The 23,924-nt window shown below is 39.3% G+C and overlaps 1 protein-coding gene across 5 annotated transcripts in view; it reads right to left on the reverse strand.

The window, feature by feature from the left end:
• LOC128878236 (zwei Ig domain protein zig-8-like) overlaps nt 1-23,924 on the reverse strand; it is a 296,557-nt gene that overhangs the window by 17,539 nt on the left and 255,094 nt on the right. For all 5 annotated transcript variants that reach the window (XR_008457383.1, XM_054126519.1, XM_054126314.1 and 2 more), the window contains 2 exons: nt 15,796-16,037; nt 12,940-13,159 (listed from right to left, as the gene is read on the reverse strand). Coding sequence is in view for 4 of the 5 variants with exons in the window: in XM_054126519.1 (XP_053982494.1) it covers nt 12,940-13,159; nt 15,796-16,037 (462 nt within the window). In the remaining variant the exon portion in view is untranslated. The remainder of the gene's footprint in view (nt 1-12,939; nt 13,160-15,795; nt 16,038-23,924) is intronic.

Genomic DNA, 23,924 nt, shown 5'->3' on the forward strand with positions numbered 1-23,924 from the left:
AGAGACGCGATCTTTTATCCGGCATCTTCTGGAGCATTTCCAATGCCAAGTTTATCATGCAACCCTTGCGGTCCAAGAACGTTGAAATACAGAACGAAAATCCCGAGTGGCGGGCCATGGTACATTTTCCGTGGGTTTCCTCGATTTTCCGCGCGCGCAAACTATGGACTGCGAAACGAATACAAATGGTACCGTTTAATAATGCCGAATAATGCGATAAATCACGGCCGCTGCACGCCCTTATTGGTTTTATCGCCCGCCAACGCATTACATATTTATGCAACGCTCGCTGGAATTTACGGGGTGAAATGTAAGGGTTTTCCAGCTTGGAATAAGATGGTTAAAACTTGAAACACGGATGCAACAAACAGCAACATCTTAGGTGAGGGGGAAAATGCAGACAGAAGACATTTTGTAATTTTACGATGGGTGCAAATTAATATGTAGGGGATATGCAGGCTTTTTCAAGGGGCGCTTTAAGTATTTGTTAGGGTAGTAATTTATATGTATAAATATATACAATACCAAATCCAATCTGTGTATCTCATATAAATCTTCTATATAATTGGCATTGTATGCTTCCTGTTTTTCTCAAAATTAAATGAAACACTTCTAGGCACCCTTCTTCGTCCCTTAATAATGCCTTGAATTTTTATTTTTATATAGCTTTCAACTTTATAATTAAAATTATTTCAGACAAAGGCCAAAGTTTTCCTAATTTCCAGAAATTTCGGATTTCCCGTTTAATATAATATTGGGCTATTCTTCTAGACAAAGCAGCGAGCAAGGGAACGGTTAAGAATTATCGCCGCAGTGGGCCGGGATCTTTTAGTCCAGGGCGACATCGGAGTTCCCAGTCCCTCGGTCGGGTGGACGTGGTTGGAGCATTGCAGTGACAGTGGTGGCTTCATATCACGGGAGTAGAGTTTCGGTTTGTCGTGTGTGTTGCGGTTAATCAACTCTCACGCTGTCTGGCGAAGACATTAGAGGTTTAGAAAGGCTTTGCGCCAACCAGGGTGGGTACATGGAGCTCGCAGCCCAGTTTCATACTGATGGCTCGCACTCTGCGGGGACGCGCTAATTGTCTGTATACCAATTCCGAGACCCGAGGGAATATATTGCCAGGAATGGGCAGGAGGCCTAGCTACGACAGGGCTGCTTCGCAACTCGATCACGTTCAACGCCAGGTCAGGGTTCGGTCGATAAAGTGCGAAGATTGTTCTTAATGAGTTACAACATCTTATCCTTCAGTACGAGCATATACCTTGCTACATATGTTCTTAAAGGAAATAGCAAGACATATCCAAACGAGTATTAAATAATTATAACGTTTATTGAATAAATAAACTACGTTTGTGTGGACTACATAGTGTTGATTACATAGAGAAGCAAACAAACAGTTAATAAAACAGTTCACTTCAAGGAATATTTTATTTAATTAAATTACCTTTATTCAAATTGAATCCATTGAAGTGGAGAAGTCACTTTATCGGACCACAGTTTGAGGGTGGATTGTAAGGTACTTTTCATTGAATGTAGAGCTTTAATATTACGTTTTAATATTTGAAACCAATATTTTAACCGAGACTCGAAGATTAATGCTTTTCAAACGAATGTCTCCCCTGTCAGCGCGATCAGTTGGTTTTCGAACATTTCACTCCGCGAAGCTAATAAATATGGATGATGCATCATCGGTGGTGCGTACTCGTACGTGTGTCTCAAAGTTCGAGGTTCGACTCAAAATTTCTTCCCTTAGTCTTTGGAACGATTCCAGTTCTGGAAGCTCGGTTGGAGAAATGCATGTTCGCTGGCTGTAAAGAGCTACCGCGAAGAGAAATGTTTCGCATATACAGAGTGCTCCAAAAGCATACACGTTCATTCAAATAAAATGTAGGCGAACGAAAATTACACGTACACGCCTTACTGTTCAACGTGCGATGAATTAAAGCGAGTTATCACCACAATTCCTCTAATCCAAAACTGATAAAATCGAATAATATATAGCAATCTATAAAATGTAGTTCTTCAACTAAATGTCGTGGATACTTGTGACTTTCTTTTTCTTCTAAACGAAAAAAAAATGATTTTCTCCGGAGACAAGACCACCATAAAATTAAAGTTTGACAGAAACTCTCAAGTGACTCCAGAAACGCAAGAGAAATCATTCTAGAGTTACCTTGTTATATTACATATTCGTATTTTTATTCAGTGACGCTGGTTTTTGAGCCAACCTGTACAGATCGTTGCAGTGGTATTCGACCTCATGAATACCCGCTGGAAAATGTTCTTCTGCAGCAACTTTTCACTTCGCCCGTTGGATAATACAGGATTCCCCACGTTCCACTGCGCCGAGCGTTCTTTCCCGACTTTTTATCGTTTTAATTCCTCGTGGAATCAGTAGAAACGCATCCAGTAGCCGCGCGTGTGCAAGCGCGAGGTTGTCGTCGAACGATGGGGGTTTTTTTTTGCGAGGGAAACGGTTCCGTTAGAGAAGAAATTTTTGTAGGACCAAGCGAAACCTCGGCTTCGATGTCGTTGCAAATCCTTCGAATCACTGGTTGTGTTCGAGCTCCCGGCTTTTTCCTTCATCCGTTTCTCCATTCTTCCATTGCATTCAAGTAGTGGCTACGGTAGGATTACCTCGGCTGTCTGTTCAAAGGCTCTTCCCTGGTCGAGAATCGTGTCAAACATGAATCCCACTTTTAATAGCGTTTAGCCAGAGATGAGAGATTAGGGAGATAGCCAAGTTGCATGTTTAAGCAGATGTTTTACGTTTCTAATATCGAAAATAATAAAATACTGAAGGCGGACAACTCCAATTTGCATCGTTAAGGGAAATATAGAAATTACAAAATATGTTTTGAAATATCAATGTTACGATATGTAATTATAAAATAAAAAAATTCTCATAATTTTTTTTTATAACTAGGAATAGAATTTGAAGTGACGTGAATGTGTTAATAATATCATTATTAATATTATTATTAGACTGCGGGTATTTATGTATTTATGGTATAAAAATATAATTGGGGATTCTGGTTGCAAAACTAGATTGTTAAATAATTTCGTGATGTATCGTAGCAAACTATAAAATTGCGCAAGTTTCCAATTATAGCAAGCAAGATGTTCTACTTTACGAGACTTCGCGGGGCATTAATATTAATTATACATACGCTGGGGAATCGTTACTTTTAACTTTGCGACTTAATTGCTCGTTTGAAAAGATTCATTAAGTATCGCCGGAAATACGACGTTAAAATTTCATAATGATAATGATAATAATAAAATTGTAACTAACGAAGTGAAAAGGACATAAGGAAGTAACATTTTAAATTTATGTTCGAACGCAAAATAAGATTGAAAATTTGACTTCCCTATTACTAATAGTACAACCAAGGGTGGAGAGAGAAGTGAGGGAGGGAAAGTTCATTCGTTATGTGAAAATAACTAGAAAAGGTAAAATTACATTTTTTCATAGCAAGTTTCCTAAGTTTTTTTTTAAAAGGAATTAGATCCTAAAAGCGTGGATATGCAGGAGATTAAATGTAACCTCACAGAAACAAGTAGAAACAGTCAGTCATGGTCAGACATAGTGGTAAAGTAAAACTCAAATGCAAGCGAACATGAAGCTGCGTATGAAAAAGTTTTATGAATATTTTCAACTTGTTTTTAAATGAAGAATCGTCTGGATACAGGAACGAAATGAATTTCTGAATGAACAAATAACCTGGTTTTTATCAATTGAAAATAATAATATGCTACAGTGAAAGCCAGAGGACTACCTTAACTCCTTCATTCCTTCTATATTTATTTTTTTCTCGTAAATTTAAAATAATTTGAGCGAAAGAATTAACAAGACAAGATTCTACCAAATTTCTAGATGCGGTTATAAATTCATTTTTAGATTCTCATCCCAGACGATTCTCTCGTAAACAGCCTCCCCGAGACTCATTTACGCAAACGCAGAGATTACAAATTTCTCGCTCCAGGAATTTTGTTAAAGCTGAAGCTTCGTGATTCTCGGTGTCTGACCTAAAACGATATTTCACTCTCAATTTTGACGTGTACCGAATATATCATTCTCGGGTAGACACTTCGTAAGTTCACCTACGAGATACCTGCGGCCGAGCATAAAGAATGTGGGAAAATTTACGGAAGAAAAAGGGACTTGAGAGGACAGGCGACAAGCGGAGGTCGGGGAGATAGAGGACGGTAGCATACCAAAGTCTCGACGACTTTATTTCGTTGGAAATGCGCCTCTTCGGCGTGGGATTAAGTAGAGCGATCCTTTATTTGGTTTCTATTCTTTCGTCCGTTTTACATCTTCTTTATAACAATACAGAGTTCAAAAAACTTGCCCAAAGGTGTCTTTTAGGAGATTGAAATTCGACGTTTAAAAATGCATTGAAATGTTATTAAGGTGTTAATTCTTTTGTCTTGCGAGTCTTGTTTTCTTAGGGGTGTTCCATTCTTTCTGGTGTTCCTTTTTCTTAAAGAGTCTTTTTCTTGGAAGTTCCTTGATTTTGGGAGCTCTTTCTTGGGAGTTTCTTCTTCTTGGGAGCTCTTTCTTGGAAGTCCCTTCATCTTGGAAATTCCTTCTTGGGAGTTCCTTCTTCTTGGATATCCCTTTTTCTTAGAGATTCCTTCTTCTTAAGAACTCTATTTTCTATTTTTTCTCCCTTTTGCTACCTCTTCTTAAGGGTCCTTTTTCGTGAGGTCCTCTCGTCCTTGAGGTTTTCTTCTTCCCGAATTGCTCCTCTTCTTAAAAGTTCCTTCGTCTTAGGACCTCCTTTTATTATGTTTTTCTCAGTCTTGGGATCTCCTTCTTAGGTTTCTCCTCTTCTTAAGGACTCCTTCTTTTCGAGGTATTCTTCTTCCTGATACCTCTGTGCTAAAATCTCATTACTCTCACGCCAGCTTTTCTTCTTCTCGTCTACCAGAACAAACGTCCACTTCCCATCGCTTCTGTCCGCACGTGTCGTTTGCTAACGTCGATATCACGTTGTGGTTTTGTCCAGATTATCCCGCAAGAGCCCTTGCCAAATCCTGTTGGCGGTCTAAACACGACGACACTGATTCATGGCCGGGCGCAATGCTTATCGACTATGTCCTGAATCTGTCGGTTTTCTTCCGTCGTAATTCTTGCCCTTTTCGGATATCCCTTGCCGTTCCTTTATGGATTTTTCGCTGCTCTGATAGTTTAGGACACGAGTTGTACAGGTATACTTATCGATCGTACGTGTTGTGCTGGACCGGGAGCAGCTTTATCATTTAAAAAAAATGGAAACACTTATGGCGGAGGTTATACGAGTTAAAATGTAGAAGTATCTAAGAAGCTTGAGTGAGTACGAAGTTTAGGGAATCCGAGAATTGTTAACTAACGATGCATGTTAATTATAAAATGAAAATTTCAGTTTAATGATTTGTTTGTTGTCTTTCAAATTCCTTGGAGAATATGTAATCCAGGTTCTTGGTAACCAACTTGGAGAAATGTCGCGAGATCACTTCCAAACTTCACCCAGAGCTCAAGAGTCATTCCGCGAATGACTCTTTATTTTTACGACTAACGGCTGGAAACGTTGAGATTATGGAATAAAGCTATCGCGTAGTCGATTATCCTCGCGAATTTGCCGCTGGATTACTGTCGCCAAGATATTAAAGAATTTACACAGACTTAGCCGGATGGGAGTACGAGATTAGACCGTAATCCTCTGGCATTGGAGTGTTCTGGGAACGGATCGTGACGAAGAAAGACACTCGATTCTTATCTCGCGAATCCGCATGATTGTCAAGCCTGCGGATTCACGCAGTCGAGGTGAATCTATATCCCTTGCAAATGAAGGATTACCGTAAAAGGATTGGGATGTACAGGATGTCCCATAAATACTTCTTCGATAATACCGTATCGGAGACTGAGTCAGAATAAATGATCTGTAAAATATTTTAGGTGAGTTGAAGCATCAGAGGCAAGAAGAAGGCTTTCCAGATTGTTTAAGACCTCTGGCAATTGCCATGAAAATAATGCGAACAAAATGATCGTTGAAAGGAAATAAATAAAATTAAATTCTAATTCAGAAAATAGATGAATTTTGTTGTTTCATGGACAGTGATATGAATATCGAGTGATTATTTAGATGTTTATTAGAAAATTGATATCACTATTAATATTAGAACTTGTTATTGTTAATAGATGATCTGTAAACTGATAGAATGGTGGTTGAAAGAAATAGTAAATAAATATAATTAAGCTCTATTTTGGAAACCAAACGAATATTGATGTTGCATGTACATTGAACATCGCATTTCTAACTAAATGTCAGTAGGTGTCTTTTTTAAGTATGATCACTTACACGGACGTCGATAACTCACTCATGGAGCCATACTAACTGCCAGTTCTGAAGCTTGTTATTATGAACTGGTGATATACGAACAGGTACCGTGACAGGCGCAGATAGTTGCAGGTAATTATGATTTGGCGTCATCGCCTGGTACTAAATGGAGACAGACGTCATACTAGTATCCCGCGAGTAGTTCAATAATACCTACTCCCACTAAAACTGCTCATTAAGTGGAGGGTACACGCTCCAGCGATCCAGCGCGAGTACAGCTAGCGGCAAATTAACGTAAACGCGATTTCATTCGTCCCAAAAGTTGTTTTCACCGGAGTTCTCTCCGTTGGCTAGCGATGGTTCCCTCTCGTCATATTTCGCGGCTTTATTTTCCTAAGTTACGTCAACAAGGAGGGACCTCCTTTCGCGGCTTTCCTCTTCCACCTTTATTACCGAGCTTCTTACTCCGTCCCTCCTCTTTTCATTTATGAAGTTCCTACCCGTAGTTTTACATTTTCCGAGCGCGCTGTCCATTTTCTTGTCTACCTCTAAGTACCACTTTTCCCTCCATCCTCCCTCACATCCCTCCACCCTCCTCCTCCTCCTCCTCCTCCTCCTCCTCCTCGTCTCACCCTCCCGTTGTCGCCCACCTCGCCCTTTTGTTCCAGGCAACGGCTCAACGTATCTCGATTCCACCGCCTTTCACGAGCCAGCAAAATGAAGTCTTCCGCTTTTCTCGGGTCTTCTTCTCTACCGGCCGGCCACTTCGCTCTCCATCCATTCCGACTATGCCACTTCGCCTTCAATTATCCTCCCTAAGCGATCCCAGTCCGCAAAAACCTTGGCGAACGAACCCAATTTATCCGATCCCTAACGGAATGCTTCGACTCTGTTTCTCGTTTTTCATCCGCTCCTTTTTCTTTCCGTTTCGCGTCCATTTCACCCCCCCGTTACTTACTGCTTTCTTCTCGATACCTTTGTGCTTTATCGCCTGGCGTGCCAGCTTTCCGATATTTTCCAACTAAGCCGTTAGCGGTATGAAACGGGAAAGGCTACAAGGGGGAGCCTGTTTGTTCGCCTTAACAAGCAAACAATACACGATTCCCGACCTTAAGGGGCTGTTACTCTATTTTCAGGCGAAAATAATTGTAATAATCTTATCGAAAGATTTGACGTCTAGGTTTTCGTCGGGAAGGGTCTTTGAAACTTTTTTTTTATTGTAACATCTTTAAAATATAAAAATGATCTAAGATGTCAGCGTTAATATTTTACTTTATTTTATTTTTTCGTTACAAATTTTTGTGCACAGTTCTTATATGCTATATATGAATTATATACAATTGTTTCATGCATTATTCAATTATTTCCACGTGAAATATTTTTGCATTTAATTAAAAAAAATGTCTCTATGACTAGTCGTTTGTCTCATTGCGATAGAAATAGTTACAAGTGTCGGTAGGTTTAATGTTAAATAAATGTCAAGATTGTTGAATCATATCGTGTGAATGGACCACTTGAGATGCTCCGTTTATTTCGCTCCAACCTGAGCTTGAAAAATAAACATATCAAATTTTCCTTGAAAATGGTTATTCTAAAAGACGATAACTTTCGGCTGAATCTATGAAAAGTTTCTTGGAAAGTGTACTTTCTAAGGAAGAAAAAAATAACATACAGTAGTTCCTTCGTTAGAGTGAATTTGACGAGTACTAATTTCTAAACCTCCCCAATCAATTTGACTTCACGCGCCACTTGGTAGCAACTTCATTTTCTGCTTTGATTAATAGGATTCTATAAATTATATTTTGCTTCATCACTCTCGCAATATCGTACCACGTCTGCCATTATTTTCACCAACGAACAGCAATCATGAGAGCCACAAGGTAACCCGAGGAGAGAGCTACGACCTACAACAATATTGATTATTGATAACATCGAGTATTGATTCACCTAACCAGCAGGCGATATCCTTTCCCGACCGAGGTCAATTTAACAATTACAATCCGTCGAGTAAAATGAACGACGACGCTTATTTTCCTATCGATGGATCGCGTTTCGTTCCCTCATTCGTGCAATCCGTGTATTAACGATGAAAAGCTCGGTTCGAAGACGAGTGCTCTTCGCTGTTCGCTTTGATGTACGTCGAAATCATCGTACGGTCCTGCGCGAATTGGCCGAGCAAGGTATTTTACTCTTCGCTGACCATTCGAGCCAGCTCTCCCTTTAGCCCAGGTTGAATGCGTGTTTGGGATCCGTCGCGAAAACAGAAAACCGTGAAACGCGGTTCTTTGTGAACATTCTTTGAGGTGGTTTACAGTGGAGGAAAATACTTTCAAGACTGGACTTGGCGTCCACTCGTGGAGACTATGATACTGATCAAAAGATTGCCGAACAAACGACTTAGCCAACAAATCAGTCAATTAATTTTATGGTCTCTTGTATTGTATTATTTCTAATAATTATGAGTGAAATGTGTCTTATATTTAATTCATACGCATAGGTTTCTTAAAAGGGGCTTTAGGATTTCTTTTAATAACAAAATAGTAGTGTTGTAAAATAAAAAAATTTGGAATATTCCACACCATTCATGTTTCATTAAAAAATAAAATCCTAAGGCTCCTATTGGAAAATCTTTTACTTAAAATTCCAATTTTCACGTTTAATTATAATTATGTGTACTTTCATTTAAAATAAAAGTATTTATTTAAATCTTAATTTAATTTAAATTTACTAATCCTGTGTACTACTATATTGATTAACAAATTAATGTATCATTTTGTAATTGAAATTTTTGTTACATATTGTAATCGACTATTTGTCAATTTTGTAATAAATCTCCTATGAGATTTCAAACAATAAAAAAATGAAATAAAATAAAATAAAATAAAATAAAAGTATTAGATCTACTTTCTATACCCTCGATGTTTCATTAAGAAACAAGATCCTAAAACTCCTACTAGAAAGTCCCTTACTTATAAGATTGTAAATATTCCAACAGCCTTGTCATTGTCTTTAAAATTTCAAGAATTAGTATACCCAGTGTTTCCTGTAACTCGAGCGTTTAAGATGGTTCTGTCGATCCAGTGTATTTAAATCCTTAAATTAATCTTGAAAAACGTGGGCAAGAGGTAGGTGACCCAAAGGGGGCACACAGAGGGTTGAATCAGCCGAAATCAACTTCCCTCCACTCTTTCCAGTTTCTATCGTGGTAGCTTCATTTCGCCGCTACGCTCAGACGGATTCCCAATGCGAGCCTCCGCGTCACCGTAGTTCACAAAAGTACCAGGAACGTAGCCAATTTCCTCGATCTCACGCTGAATACCTGAGTGCTTCTTTCCCGTTTCTCCTTGTTTCCCTGTTCTGGCGTCGCAACGCTTGCCTTCGCCCTTTATCCCATTCCCTCTCGTTGTCCAATTTAAACGATTCCCTCGGCGTCATCGAGAGAAAATCTTAACACGGAGAGCGGAACGCTGCTTCTCGCGTTTCACTGTAATTTGCATCGAGACGGAAACTTGCATGCTTCATTCGCACCCAAAAGGGACGGGATTTCTTTTGCTTCTGGATCTGGAGTTTACCCGCGTTGCTGTGGCGACGTCTCGCTAAGAACTGGTGGCAAATCAGTTCGAGTCTTTTCCGTTGATGCGCTTTGTTCTACTTTGCCGGTTGCTTGAGATGTTAGGAAACTGTGTGGTTTGGTTGTAGAAATATTTTGTGGCCTCTTGATTGCGCGTTTAAATCGTTACTTGTAAAGATGTACGAATTTAATTTAAGAGAACTTGAGTTTTAAATAAGAAATCCTTTCTCTTTAATTATTATGTAACATTGACACCATCTTGAGGACTTTAGTGAATTCTATGAATTTTATTACCTCTTACGAGGGGACATCGCGAAGTGTGTTCCGAATTTTTTAATCAGCTTTTTTTCCGGATGTAAAGAAGGGTATGTAGAATAATCGTTTTCGATTAAATGTTAATAACAATTACGGTTTAGAATAAATATTTATTCGAGATATTACTCGTGCGATATTGATCAATATTTTAATATCTATTGATTGGATCAACTAAATATTAATTTCCGACAATAGTTAAATTAATTACTAACAGTACTTATTATTTAAACAACAATGGGGAATATGATTTTGCTGTGATATTAATGTTTCACGAATTATTTTCTCGAAAGATTCGATGAGCAATCGAGCGTCACGGGGTTGTTGTTCGCCCTTCCCCTTCTCTACTTCGAGAGGCACGAGCGAGCGGCGACCCTCGACACAGGTATACGAGGGGCGAGAGCTCATTCTTCGACGATCCATCGGTCGATATGGATCTCGCGATCGCGCGTCCGCGTTTCGCGTCCGTCCTATTGGTTGTGGGTAGCTTAGTTTGGTTTGGTTAGTTTTAAGACATGGTTACGTTAGTTTTAAGGCATGCGTGTACGAGAGTCTGTCCTTTACCAAACAATTATTAATCATTTCTTCAATTCTTTTGTTTGTTCGTAGGTCCATATTGGACTCGCAACTTCGTTCTCCATTTCGGTCGCTATAACTTCATGTGATAAGTGTAGTGATCAACTGTGTAACTGGACAGAAAGGTCGGTTGCCGTCCTCCTGGTGGATCTGATTCGAGAAGACGACAATCGGTTCCTCCGGATCGGTTCTCTACTTCCTGCATCACGTTTAGTGTAGTCCAAGGCTCCCGGCGCAGTGCAGTAAGTCCAAAGCGCAGTGAGACGGGTGCAAGTCGGGTCCTGTAGTGGCTCCCAACGGGCTACAGTGCGTGGAAGACTGGTTCGGAGGCGTCGGTCGTCTTCCTCTCGAGTCAGATCCATCAGGAGGAAACGGGACTGACTCAGTAGGTCCAGTTACGTGGTCGCGTCGTGTCGCGATTTCCATTTAGCTTCCATTTAGTTCAAATAATTATTTGGCAGAGTCAGACTTAGACTTTGGAAATCAGAGGGACTTTGTTTTCATTGATTTCCATTGTTTCGTACTTAGTATTAAGCTCGTTGACTCTATGTAGAGTATGCATCTATGTATGTATACTCTATATAGGGGTAGATCGAAGGAACTTTGATTCCTTTTATCTCCAGGTCTCCAGTCGCAGCAACCTCCACGTGGTGAGACCTGGTAATCGGTATTATTCGTGACGAACAATCCTTCGTCGCGAATAATACCGAGAGCTAATGGCTGCGAACTTGGAATAAGATCTTTAGATATAAAAAGTGCAAAGTGTAAAGTGTACAGTGTAAAGTGTACAGTGTAAAGTGTACAGTGTAAAGTGTAAAGTGTACAGTGTAAAGTGTAAAGTGCAAATGTGCAAAGTGCAAAAGTGAAAAGTGTAAAGAATAAATTGTAGCAGAGCTACTTAATGAAAGCAAAAGTTTCACTGGCTATAGTTAATATTTATATGATATCATTACAGAGTTTATCAATATGAGTTCGACCTAATAATTGACAATTAACCATTCATTATTAATTCTAACCCCTGTTTTCTGTAATTACGAAAGCTACTGCCTGCAGTAATTATATTCGAAATCACCAAATAATTCACTGCAACTGAGAAATAACTATTAAACAAATGTGTCGTTAAACGTATCCCTATTCTATAATTACGAAAAATCACCTTTCTGTAGTAAAAACATTTAAAATCATCAATTGCCAATCACAGTTAACAATGAACCCTCTGTAGTTGCGATAATTTCACAATCTAATAATTCGACTTGAGTAAATAACAAAATAATTAATTCGACACTTCCCTTACCCCTTTTCGTTGTTGTAGAAACCCTGAATCTCGACAAAAATTCTAAAGGATTTCATCCGCGTGACAATTTACTGTTCCTTGGCTTGTTCCGCGTCGTGTTATCATTTGAGGATAGCAGCGAAACGACCCCTTTTTTATCAGAGTTTCGCGCATCTCATTGGGAATGCCGCGCGGGTACCCGTCGCGCGCAAAAATAAAAGATGGAAATTCCGATCGAGTGTTTTCGTCGACGGGGACCTCGAGGAGAATTGTCGACGACGAGCGGTCGTTAATATGCGAACGAAAATAAATTGAGTCGCATCGATGGCTGCGTGAGCGGACTTGCAAACACGGTTAACGAAGTTGACAGAATAAATGAGTGATTCCGGGCAAATATGGAGCGGGACACGGGGGTTTGGGGGAGAAATGGATGTGGGGCGGAAGGATGGCCACGGTCAAGCTGCACGAACATATAATACCATTCCCGAGGGTATATTTATGTTTCAGGTTTCGGCCACTGGCTCATTCTTTATTCTTTTGTGATATGGGTGATGTTTTAGGTACAGAACACTTTTAGAGAGTTGAATTTGAGGTTGAAATGGTTCTAAAAATATCTCTTTTAAATTGCTGGGTAGAGGTTCTGACTGTATCAGTTATAAAAGGCTGAAGGGGTTGAAAAGGTTTCAAAAATAACTGATTCAAGTTGTTATACAAAGGTTCTGGCTGAAAGAGTTATAAGGAGTTGAAGAGGTTCCAAAAATACGTTCGGTCAAACTTCAATCTATATCTCTCTATATCTTCTCGTTCAGGTATACATGATACGACGTTCGCTTTCCACCTCCATAAACGTGATTCGTACGAGTTGGTATAATACTCACCGTTGATGTGGAGATTCACGTGAATATGCTTGGGCGGATGAGTGCTGACTTGGCACTCGTACTGGCCCTCATCGCTACTGTTCACTGGTTTAATTTGTAGACGCCAGTTGTCTGGGTACTGGAACTTCACTGTATACCGTGGATCTCCTATATATGTTTGTTGACCCACCGTCAGCAAGTTTACCTTCTCGCCGTTATCCTGTCTTCGTACCCAGGACACCTGTCAACAAATGAATCGTATCACTTTCGTGTGTTGTTCCTGAGATGTAACTTCTCAAGTATCCTGATAGGCAAGAGACACTCGCGAACTCCCCTTGTACTCCGAACTCCTTTAACTGTCTTTTTATCAAACCATTAAATGTTGTTTAAATTTAGTATAATTTTTCATTTACTTTACAAGTCTTCTATTACTTTGTTCTTTTTATCTAGCTTACTCTTGCATGGCTTTTGTTTGTGTTATTAATTCAAGTTTACCTTTCATCTTACAAATACTTAGATATGACTATATTTACATATAAGTCAGAATATTATATTGCTTTATTAAATGATTTATTATTTCAGCAAAGTGGATTGCAGAACATAAGAAATCCCTGAATGTTATCCTTCAATGGCAAAACATTTTCCATAACTATTTTATATGAAACTTAATCTCCACAAGATTATCAAACAATTTTTCTATAGATTTCTTCTGAGCAACTATCGCTGATTCTCGTTCATCTGTCAGTGGAAATGACATAGAGGCCCTAATGTGGTATCGAACACGAGGGAGTGAAGCGCATAGTCTGCTCGTTATGTCCAAATTCACGGCGAATCGACGGATCGATCGGTACAAGGATAAACAGGAGTCTGAAATCCGTAGTTTATCCACGTAACTGGAATTGGATGGTGTTTCCCTCGATCCCCATTAAGTGCACACGATATCGTACATCTTCAACATAGATATCCAACCTACTATTATCTAGCCAACAGAGATTGGAGCGTATGGACGGTTATCAACGAACCGTGTGATCGCCATCGATCGCGAATGCCGTTGCTATTTTTCAGTTGGAACGCAAGGAATCCAATACAACATAACTCGAATAACATCGATCAATTTTAATACTACCAAAAATTGATTCCACTATTTTTCGAAGTAATATGTACTCTGGTATTCTGCGAGTCGAGAGAAATTTGGATTAAACTTTTTAAATAGATATCACTCTCGATTAACTCCATCAGTCGCATAAAAATTGTAACATTACTGACGATTATTTATTTGGCGATTCTTTACCATTAATTTTATACACCGCTAGATGAAAGCTACATCTGTATTTATATTATAAAGGGAATTTAAAAAAAAAACAATGTATATTATATCGTCGAATGTACGAACGGCTCAATTATTAGTCAATATCCACAGTTAACAAACTAATTATCAACCTTGAATTTTCTTTAATATGAATCACTCGAACTATAAAAAGTATTTTTCAGTCAAATTTCAGTCACTTGTTTAGCTTTCCTTACTCCTAACCTTAGACTTTCTACTCAACTTCCCATCTATGTATAGTACGAAAATGATTAAAATATTCTGCAAAACGACCAGGAGCCAGGAGCCTAATTCTAGCACTTCTAACCTTCATTGACCACTATCCTTCTCCAACCACAAATCTATCAAATCTAACATTGCCTCGCGATCGGAAATAATATACAGCAATAAACGTTGCTTTCAGCCCAGCCGTGCGTTTTCAACATAATCATGGCACGGATAATCGGTTTGCACGACATCGTCGTTAGCAGTGATAGCGACAGACACGGGATTAATAGCTTAGTATTACGCGAAGGCAAGAGAGAACAGGATCCAGCGAAGTGCATCGCTTTTGGAATATACGGAGCTACTCCCGCTGGATAAGTTTCCGCGGAGTTCGGTCAACGTTTCGGTGTTTCGAGTAAATTTCCCCGAAAAGATCATAACCGTTGAATATCGCCGCGGCTAAGTCCCTTAAAGTACCAGATTTATCAGTCGTAGTTCACCCCCTCGGAGCAAGTGCACGCGCGTGGACCGTGAACTCGAGGTCGTCGATGAAACACGTTGGAAGAATTTAATGCAGAGGGTGGTACGCCTTTCCAACAGATTTTTAACGAGTGGATATTACACGCGGGAAGAATTTTTGTCTATATAGGATTTCGAATAGCCAAATTGGAATGAAAAATTAGCATTGAGAATGATAGAATTAAATACTTTACAATGAACAAAGAGAAATGGCTGAGATGAATTAATATAGACGAGTAGAAATAGAAGACTGGCAAGAATTACTGTATGCATATTTGTATTTGACATTTTCAAACTCGATTTTTTTTGAAAATAAAGCATTGTATGGAAATATTTTATTTTATTCTGCGCTTACGAGGTGCTTTTTATCAGATTTCATTGTATTTTGTTCTATTGCAGTATGTTGTGTTATATCGTGTTATAATCTGTTATATTGTGTGTCAATCTACTCAAGTATTTATTAAATTCTTCAAAACGCTTGTACCACTCTTAAAAAAGACACCTATTAAATTCATCATCAACGATATACCTCGTGTTCCGCGCGAAATCAGGTCGGAAATGAAAAGTAGCCCGAAAAGTAGCACCCAGTTCTGACAGTAACAGGCACGCGACATTTTCCTTCCAAAAGAATCGCTGCGAAACGAGACAGGCAAGCGCAAAGAAATTAATTAAAGTAAATTATAATTGATTATCCTCCGGGCAACGGAGTTCAGCACGGCGCGGAATTAATTGTGAGTTATCGCATTTCTAATTTCCCTGGAAGATATCGTGGAGACGAGTGCGAATAAGCGGATAGAAATGGTACCCACGAGAAAAGTGAAACTCACGGTTTTGTCTTGCAGCAAGGATATCCTGCAGTCGAGGATGGCGCTTCCGCCAGCCTGCACGGTCATATTCTTCCCCTCGCCCTCGAAATGAGGACCCCACCGATGATCGTGATGATGCTGGTGTTTGTTCAGCGTACTGTGGGCATCGAATATGTAGTACAGCATCGGCGCGTCCGTCGGTACCGAGCGCTTCGCCGCCGTCGTTGCTTTCGACGATACTGAATCCGTTATCAGTGGTAAATCTGCGACAAATGAAAATATCCGGTCGGTTTTAGGTGTATTAGTAGTGGAGAATTATTACTTATTTTTATTCAAAGATAGCTAGATGGAGTGGTGCAATAGTAAAGACTTAGTTTTCCTATTATTATTATTTTAATATGTAGTTGTGATTTTATGTTTCGAATATTCAGGCTTGATCTCCTTGTATCCTGTACATATTTTAATGTACTTATACTTTAAGATTATATTTTAATACGAACTAATGCATTCGTTCGAGCAACAATATTTACAATATTCACAGTATTTACGGGGCCTGTATTATGTCTGAATTGCATTGTAATACTTTCTTTATTATTATAACAAACAGGGCAAGGCAGGTTCAGCGCGTTCGCCGGAACCCGGCCCCGCGTTTTAAAAGGCCTCGCGGTCTGCGAAAATTACTGAATTAAAAGGTTTTACAGACTGATGATACCATTAACAAATGGAAGCAATTTTTGCTGAGATGCAAGACATTTTTTTAGTAGCGATGATTAAATTGAAAGGAGTGACAAAAATCATCACAAAGTATTATTGTTTAATATTCATCTTATAAAAAATATATAGCATTTGTAAATAAATAATTTCTCGTTGTAAAATTCAAGTCACAATTCAAATCACAAAGTATTATTGTTTAATATTCATCTTATAAAAAATATATAGCATTTGTAGATAAATAATTCCTCGTTGTAAAATTCAAGTCACAATTCAAATCACAAAGTATTATTGTTTAATATTCATCTTATAAAAATTATATAGCATTTGTAAATAAATAATTCCTCGTTGTGAAATTCAAGTGTAGGATTTGAATGGGAATTCAGCCCCCTCAAAATTTTTGAACTGGACCTCGCAAAAGGTCACGCCGGCCCTGATAACAAAGTCTAAATAAAACACCTGTTTTACTCATTCACTGCAGCGTAGTACAACAGCCTATGCACACGAATCCCACCTCGAAGGTTTATTAAACATTCTTCATGCATCCCATTGTCATCGTCGTAAAGAGCCACGGTTCAACGCTCCCGCATTTCCTATAAACAAATTCCACAGCCGGTTGGAGCACGCCATAAGTGACTCTCATATTTTACGGTTACGTGAAACCAGTCACGGAAAGTTACCCTGGAATGTGCGTTATCGAATTTATTGCCCCTCGCGGCCCGTGGATGGAGAAATAAGACACGAAACAGGCCAGAGCACGAGTTTCATGTCAGACTGTCTGTGAAGCGCGATATTTCTTCGGCTGCAAGCATCGATCGCGTGCAGCGCATTGGAAAACAATAAATACGTGTAACGCGTAGAAATTTGTCGAGTTCCTACGGATGATTCGCACGGGATGTGCTAGCTCGACGTTCTTGAAGATCTGGCCGAGTACGTGGTGCACAAACTTGCAAAACTAAATGTAGTTAAACATCGTGAGAAAACTAATGACAGTGTCAAACAAATTTTTATTGTAATAATAACATTTATTTTAAACGTACAGAATTAATGTCAGAAATATTAGAGGCAGCAAGGGGTAATGTCTCTTACCAACACAACAGAATTTATATTCTAATGAAATATATTGATATTTCATGTGCTTATTGTTAATATTTAAATGAATTAGGTGAACTCTATCAAGATGAAAGAATACAGTGTGGACGCAAGTTCCATATCACAGGTCTAATGCTATATGAATTTGGAAAGCTCAATAATGCCACTCATCAATCATTAGTATCAATCATGGAGAATTGAATAGGGAAATCCTCAAATATCAAACTGTTTGATCGCAAACAACGAAGCAAATGTGCCACGACTCCTGTTTCTAGATCATTCTCAAAATAATTTCAACAATCGAAACGTAAACAATTCCGACTTCCTTTTTTTTTTTTGGCGACACGATGGCCCAACTGGATCTCTCTGCTTTCGTTTCCTGTTCCCATTTGATTACTTTTCGAATACTTTTTTCTCCCCCTCTATTTACATTCCGATTTCAGTTAGCTCTATCTCGCGTTCGTTTGTGTTTCAGCTGTTCCTGTATTTTGATTTCCGTTTCGGAATGTTTTTCTGTGTCGTATAAAATTGTTAAGTCCGCGTGTATCTCGTTTTGTTATTTTTGAACGTATCGATGGGCGGACCATCGCTGCTTGGCGTAGACTGTTTGTTATTTGGAAATAATGTAACCTCTGCTACGTCGATTATTTTTTGCATCAGCTCTGAGCCGAGGTATTACATAAAGTTTTAGATTTTAAAGAATTTAAAGATTAGGGTTTATGGGAAGATGTCATACTGAGCATAGGAAACTAAGCCAAACAACTTTCAACTCACCCAAAGAATTAAAGATTGAGGCAATCCTCTCTTCCTGAAACAATCTATTCAATGCTAACTTTTGATAGATTGATAGATCTGAGTTGAAGTACAAAGCGAGATTTTTCTATGAAAGTCACTATAACAAAGATGTTCACCTACGCATACAAAACTAAGTTAGACAGTTTTTAACTCACCCACCCCCAAAGAGTTAAGAATCAATCTTCCCTTAATGAAACAATCTATTCAACGTTAACTTTCTCTACAAAGAAAAATCAAACCCCGAACGCCATTCATCGCAAAGCCCCAGGATTAACATCAGCCTAGATTCCTGCAGAAATTACACTGTGGGGACATTAGCGAACCTACGGTATCCCTTCGAACCTAACTGTAATTAAAAATTCTCATTTCAATTATACGCTGCTCAAGACACGCCTTATCGCGTCTCCAAGCGTAACGATCAGGACGAAAGAGCCAAGAAGCGAATAAAGCACATCCATTCTTAGCTTTTTCTTCCAATTCCTCATCGTTCCCCATACGTTTGTCTATAGCCATTCGATATTTTCTCTTTGGCTTCTGTCGCGGAAATTTTCTTGTTGCCCTGAAACGGCGGGGGATGGACAGAGGGATGGAAAACTGATCGGGAATTCCGGTTGGGGCTGTCGAAAGCGTGTCCTGGATACCGAAAGAGGAGGCGTTCTGGGTCCTCGGTTCGCCTTTTCCGTCGGATATGAAAATCGTTATACGTCGTATTGACATTGGTACCAGGCCGTGATCGGGCTTCAGTCTTCCAGCGCCTCGATTTCTACGTGTCCTCTATTTCTTTCTCTTTTACGGGACATGCTCGAACCGCCGTGACTAGCGTGTACGAATACTTAAACGACCAAGCGAATCGATTCCCGAAAAATTCCGTCGCCAGCCAATTCCTCCTTGCCGATCTTCGCGTTTTTCGGGCTGCCTCCGTTTTAAATCTTTCGTTCAAACACGTCGTGATTGTTCCTTCCAGACGTATGACTTTCTGCGATGTCGCCTCGATTCGCGAATTGATACGGTTGAGAGCTACCGAACACCAAATTCTGACGAAAGTCTGTTTCTGGTGCAAGTATTGGGTCGCTTTAACAAATAGAAATGGTGTTAGTTCGAGTGGCATTTATGGAGAAAGAAATAGAAGAAATCCTTTGTAGCTTTTATCAATTTTATCGAAGATGTGGGAGAGTAAGATTCTTCCATTTTGAAAAAAATAAATTAGGTCAGGTAGGGGATATTCCTGACCAAACAGGTCGATCACGTGCATCTTGATTCTTCAAGTAGAACAATAGCAGTCATTAGTCAGACAAGTAGAGTAGCTAGGTCTAAGCTCGGCCAGTGGAATAGTGCCAGTCTCTGATCAGACAAGTACAACGAGACACGTTGTTGCCCCAGTGGACAATATTCATCACAAATTTTCTTAAAAAATATCGCGAGTTCACAACTATATGTAAAGAAATTCTTACTTTTCTTCTAAAATTCCTGTATTTCTATAAGAGTGAAGAATAAATTTTAGTAGCGAGACATTTTTGTTGTGCTATTTCCATCACGTACATCTCGCTCAAAATATCGAACGATCTTTCAATTTTTATCACGGCTTCGTACTGTGTAATGCCATAACTTTTCTGCGCAATGTTATAGCACTTGACAATCCACTCCAACGTATCCTGTTGAAAAGACATCCAACTTGAATCGAGTTTTCTTTCATGTATTTTCTACTTCCACGTCGTTATTAGTTCGTTGAAAGTTTCCATATTCAAAGATGTATAGATGAGGCTTCTGTTAACTTGGACAGATAAGTTTCTTCTTCGTTTTCGATACAGCAACATCGCCATGAGATTGATAGATGTAAATAAATATTAACTTGAATTTTTATTGATTTCTAACAGAATTATTCGTCCCTCCAGAGGTTAAAGCACCAGCCTAAATTCTGATTTCAACAATTATTTAGAAATTTTCCCCATCGCTGTACATACAAATACAAATTCATATTTGTTAAAGTTTACCTTCAAATTTACATGTCACCATTGATGTTTGCCAACGATTCCTATCGCAGGACGTTTTCGAGGAAGTCGAACCTAACGTGGCAGGTACAATGGGTTAACGAGTCCCATCGATCCGCGGTATCTCGATTAGATCTCGAGGATTTATCGAGCAATCGGTCCGAGGAAGCTGGCGAATTTTTTTTTTCCCTCCGATTCGACCGGGAACCGGAACACAATCACGCTGCCACTCTCGTTAGACGCGTGGATCTCGCAAGCTTCAATCGACCCATTTTTCGAGTCTTGCAAACACTCGAGACTTCTGACTTGGCGCTTTCCTGCGGCATTGCACCGCGTGCATTATTCTGCTTCATCACGGTGAAACGAAGTTCGGAAAGGATGAGAGACAGTGCGAAGTGAACGGGGAAACCGATACACGGATGCGATTACTTGGGCTCCCGTAACCTAAGGATCAATCGGAGATCACGGTATCCTGTAAATCGACGTGGATTGCTCGATTGCTGGACCAAGTATACCGGAGCAAATAAAAGGTTTACCATGTAATTTCGAATGCCGATTAGGATTGCGGGGTAAGGGCTCATCGAGGGAATCAGATATCTTTCCATCGATTGGGGCTAGAAATATTCAAGGATGTTTTATTTTAACATTTTTAAAGCGAGTTGTAAATAATTCAATGTTATTTATTTCCTTGGGATGTGTTTTAGATATTCGTGTTTATATGTTTTATATTTTAAGTCTTCAACTGAATTTTTTCTCTACTTTGTTTCCAAATTTTTACACAGCTTGGATAGAGGACAGAAAGTATATATTTTATGAGGTAGAACACACAGCTTTTAATTTTCATTACACGATTAGATGCTATTATACAGTTTAAGTACCCGAAATAAAACAAACATTGGTCCACGCTAAAGAAATATTCAATAACCGTATTTTTATAATCCTACATACCTCCTGCTACAAATTTAATCCTTTATAATTAGATACCACTTGTAAATTTCATCCAGGAGTGGTAACATAACAATACTTCTTCCCTAAATTTCCAACAGCAAATAACACTCTAAAAATTCTACTTATTTCCCTCACTAACTAAAAACTCACACGAACCCCGTTTCGAAACATTATGCCCAGTCACGTATTCGATTCGAAAAAGTCGAATGGCTGGAACGGGACGGAAATCGAACGAACGTGGGAGCTTGTTAAACGGTCCCGAATTAATTTGCGTCGATTTTACTTTCGTCGTCGAAATTGAAAGCCGCAACGCTGGTTAGCGTGCAAATTCCCTGGTAATTCGCCGTTAATATCGCGATAGCCAGTGATAGCGATCGCGTATGGGGAACGGGCACGCGATGTCGTCTTCGTTCCGAGGATAGGGACGACCACGATGGGAGCACGTTTCCTCGATTCCATCGTTGGACGCGGTTACGCTGTAATTCCGACGAGTCCGGCTAACCAAGGTAAATAATTCCGATTCGAGACACAGTTCGCTCTCATGTTTTATGCATATGGTCAAGCTCGCCGTGCGTTACACGTCGCCGACTTCCCTCGATTAAAGATCGAGAATCGGGACCGCCGACTATCTTTAATCGGGGGGTGGCAGCGAATCTGTTCTTCCATTTGATGAAGGTCAAATATTTATTTGTTCTCAGAGTTGGATGAAAGATTATTTACATTGTGCTATTTGATAGTATTTATGTTTTGAATAGTTCGTTTTATTTTAAATCGTAGATGTGATTGTGAGTATAAAATGGTTTACTTGGTTCAACAATTTTCCTCGACACAAAATTATAATTATTAAGATTGAAAAAAAGGGAAACTAATATAGCGAATCATCAAATTAACACATGTAAGTGTGTGTTGTGCTTTCTTTTAGCTCTATTCAAGTTCCAATGACCTCGTTTAGCGTTGTTTCGTTCAATGCGGTAAAATGCCAAGAACGAATCCTGGGAGTTAGGCTTCTCCGTATTCACCCTAAGCAGGAAATTCCAATTCGAACATAGTAGCGTGTTTAGCTGGCACGGAAGACGAATCGAGAACCGCTTCTTGAGACGTCAATACACTACGCACGCTACTGTAAATAGGTTAAAGGGATGGTCTGAAGTGAACCTTGAATCTCAAACGGAATTGCAGACAAATAGGTTATCGTCATCGTCTTAAGTATTCTTTGTTGATAAATAATTTTTTTTCAGGGTAAGAATTTAGTATATTGAATAAAGTATATCAATTCATTATGTATTGTTCATTACCTGGCTACATTAAAATTATTGACACACCATTAATTCAGTGTATGAAGCACAAGTCTGCTAGTGCTCAATAAATCCTCACGATAAATAATATCTTTCCAGTTGAAACATTTAGAATATCGAATGAAGTATATTACATAATTTCTATGTACAAATAATTTCTTTTCAGGGCAATTATTGAGTATATTGAATGAAGTACACATATTAAATAATTTGACATTCTTCATAACCAGTGTACGACAATAACCAATAGAAGTTTGATGCAATCAATGCCAACGCACCAGATCCTAAACCTTCCTTCTACAGAACCCTGTACAACGGTCGCATATCGGCGAATCAGTTCTCTCTTGCTACGTTGTGGAATTATGCACGCTACATTTCCGATCGAGGACGATTCCCTGCCGCGTGTACGTCAACGTGTTCAACATCGTTCTACACATGTCGCCTCGACGAGGATACTTAGATGGATGTCAGTCCCGCGGGTGCCGCTTTCGAGACATCGTGGCTCAGTGAGACGAATTCGTCAAATTGATCTCGCCGAAAGCTGTGTCCCATCTAAGCTCCAGGCCTTCCACGCCCCCCGTCCCACCCCTTCTGTCAGGCTACGATTCCGTCAGAGGATCCTTTTGACCGCGGTTCGTGCGTACGCCTTGCGGCTTCTACGCCGATGCCATGGGATTCGAAGTTTCTCAGAGCTACGTGTTCGGTAGCTTCCGAACGTAGTCGGGAAATGAATGTCTTCTCGGTAGCAAACTGATGGTAAACTGAACATCTGCGCCGCTCGAAAATTGGAATTCCTGGTGTACGTAAAGCTTTACACCTCGTCGAGAGTCTGGAATTGCGTTTATCGTTTGTTTGCATCGGATCGGACGTATTGGAAGTTCGGTATCCTATTCTATCCATTCCGATACTTGCGTCGAGGGTGTTTCCCTTTGTAATGCATACCAATAGTTAATAATTCCTATTGTTGAAGATATCTTGAAGAAGGAAAGAAAATTGAATTCAAATAAAAATCATACAAGGTACCCTTTAACAAAATTTGAGTTTAATAAATGTTAGTGTAATAAATCTTGTAGGAGCGATGAAATGAATTTTTGAAAAGGTCTTTTAAAGGGGATGAAATTATTTGAATGTAATAAATGATCAGAGGTAGGAACAGTGGTAGAATTGCAGTGTACATGGAATATAACTATTTCTCTGATAATTGCAACGATTAATTCTGGAGTTTCCAGTTGCAACAATTGATATGTATCCGATTCTATGACTTCAGGTCCGTTGAAATTAGGGAATGGATATCCTAATTATTGAGTAATATGATTCTGGA

Source organism: Hylaeus volcanicus, chromosome 1 (assembly GCF_026283585.1).
Source record: "Hylaeus volcanicus isolate JK05 chromosome 1, UHH_iyHylVolc1.0_haploid, whole genome shotgun sequence".
Lineage (NCBI taxonomy): Eukaryota > Metazoa > Arthropoda > Insecta > Hymenoptera > Colletidae > Hylaeus > Hylaeus volcanicus.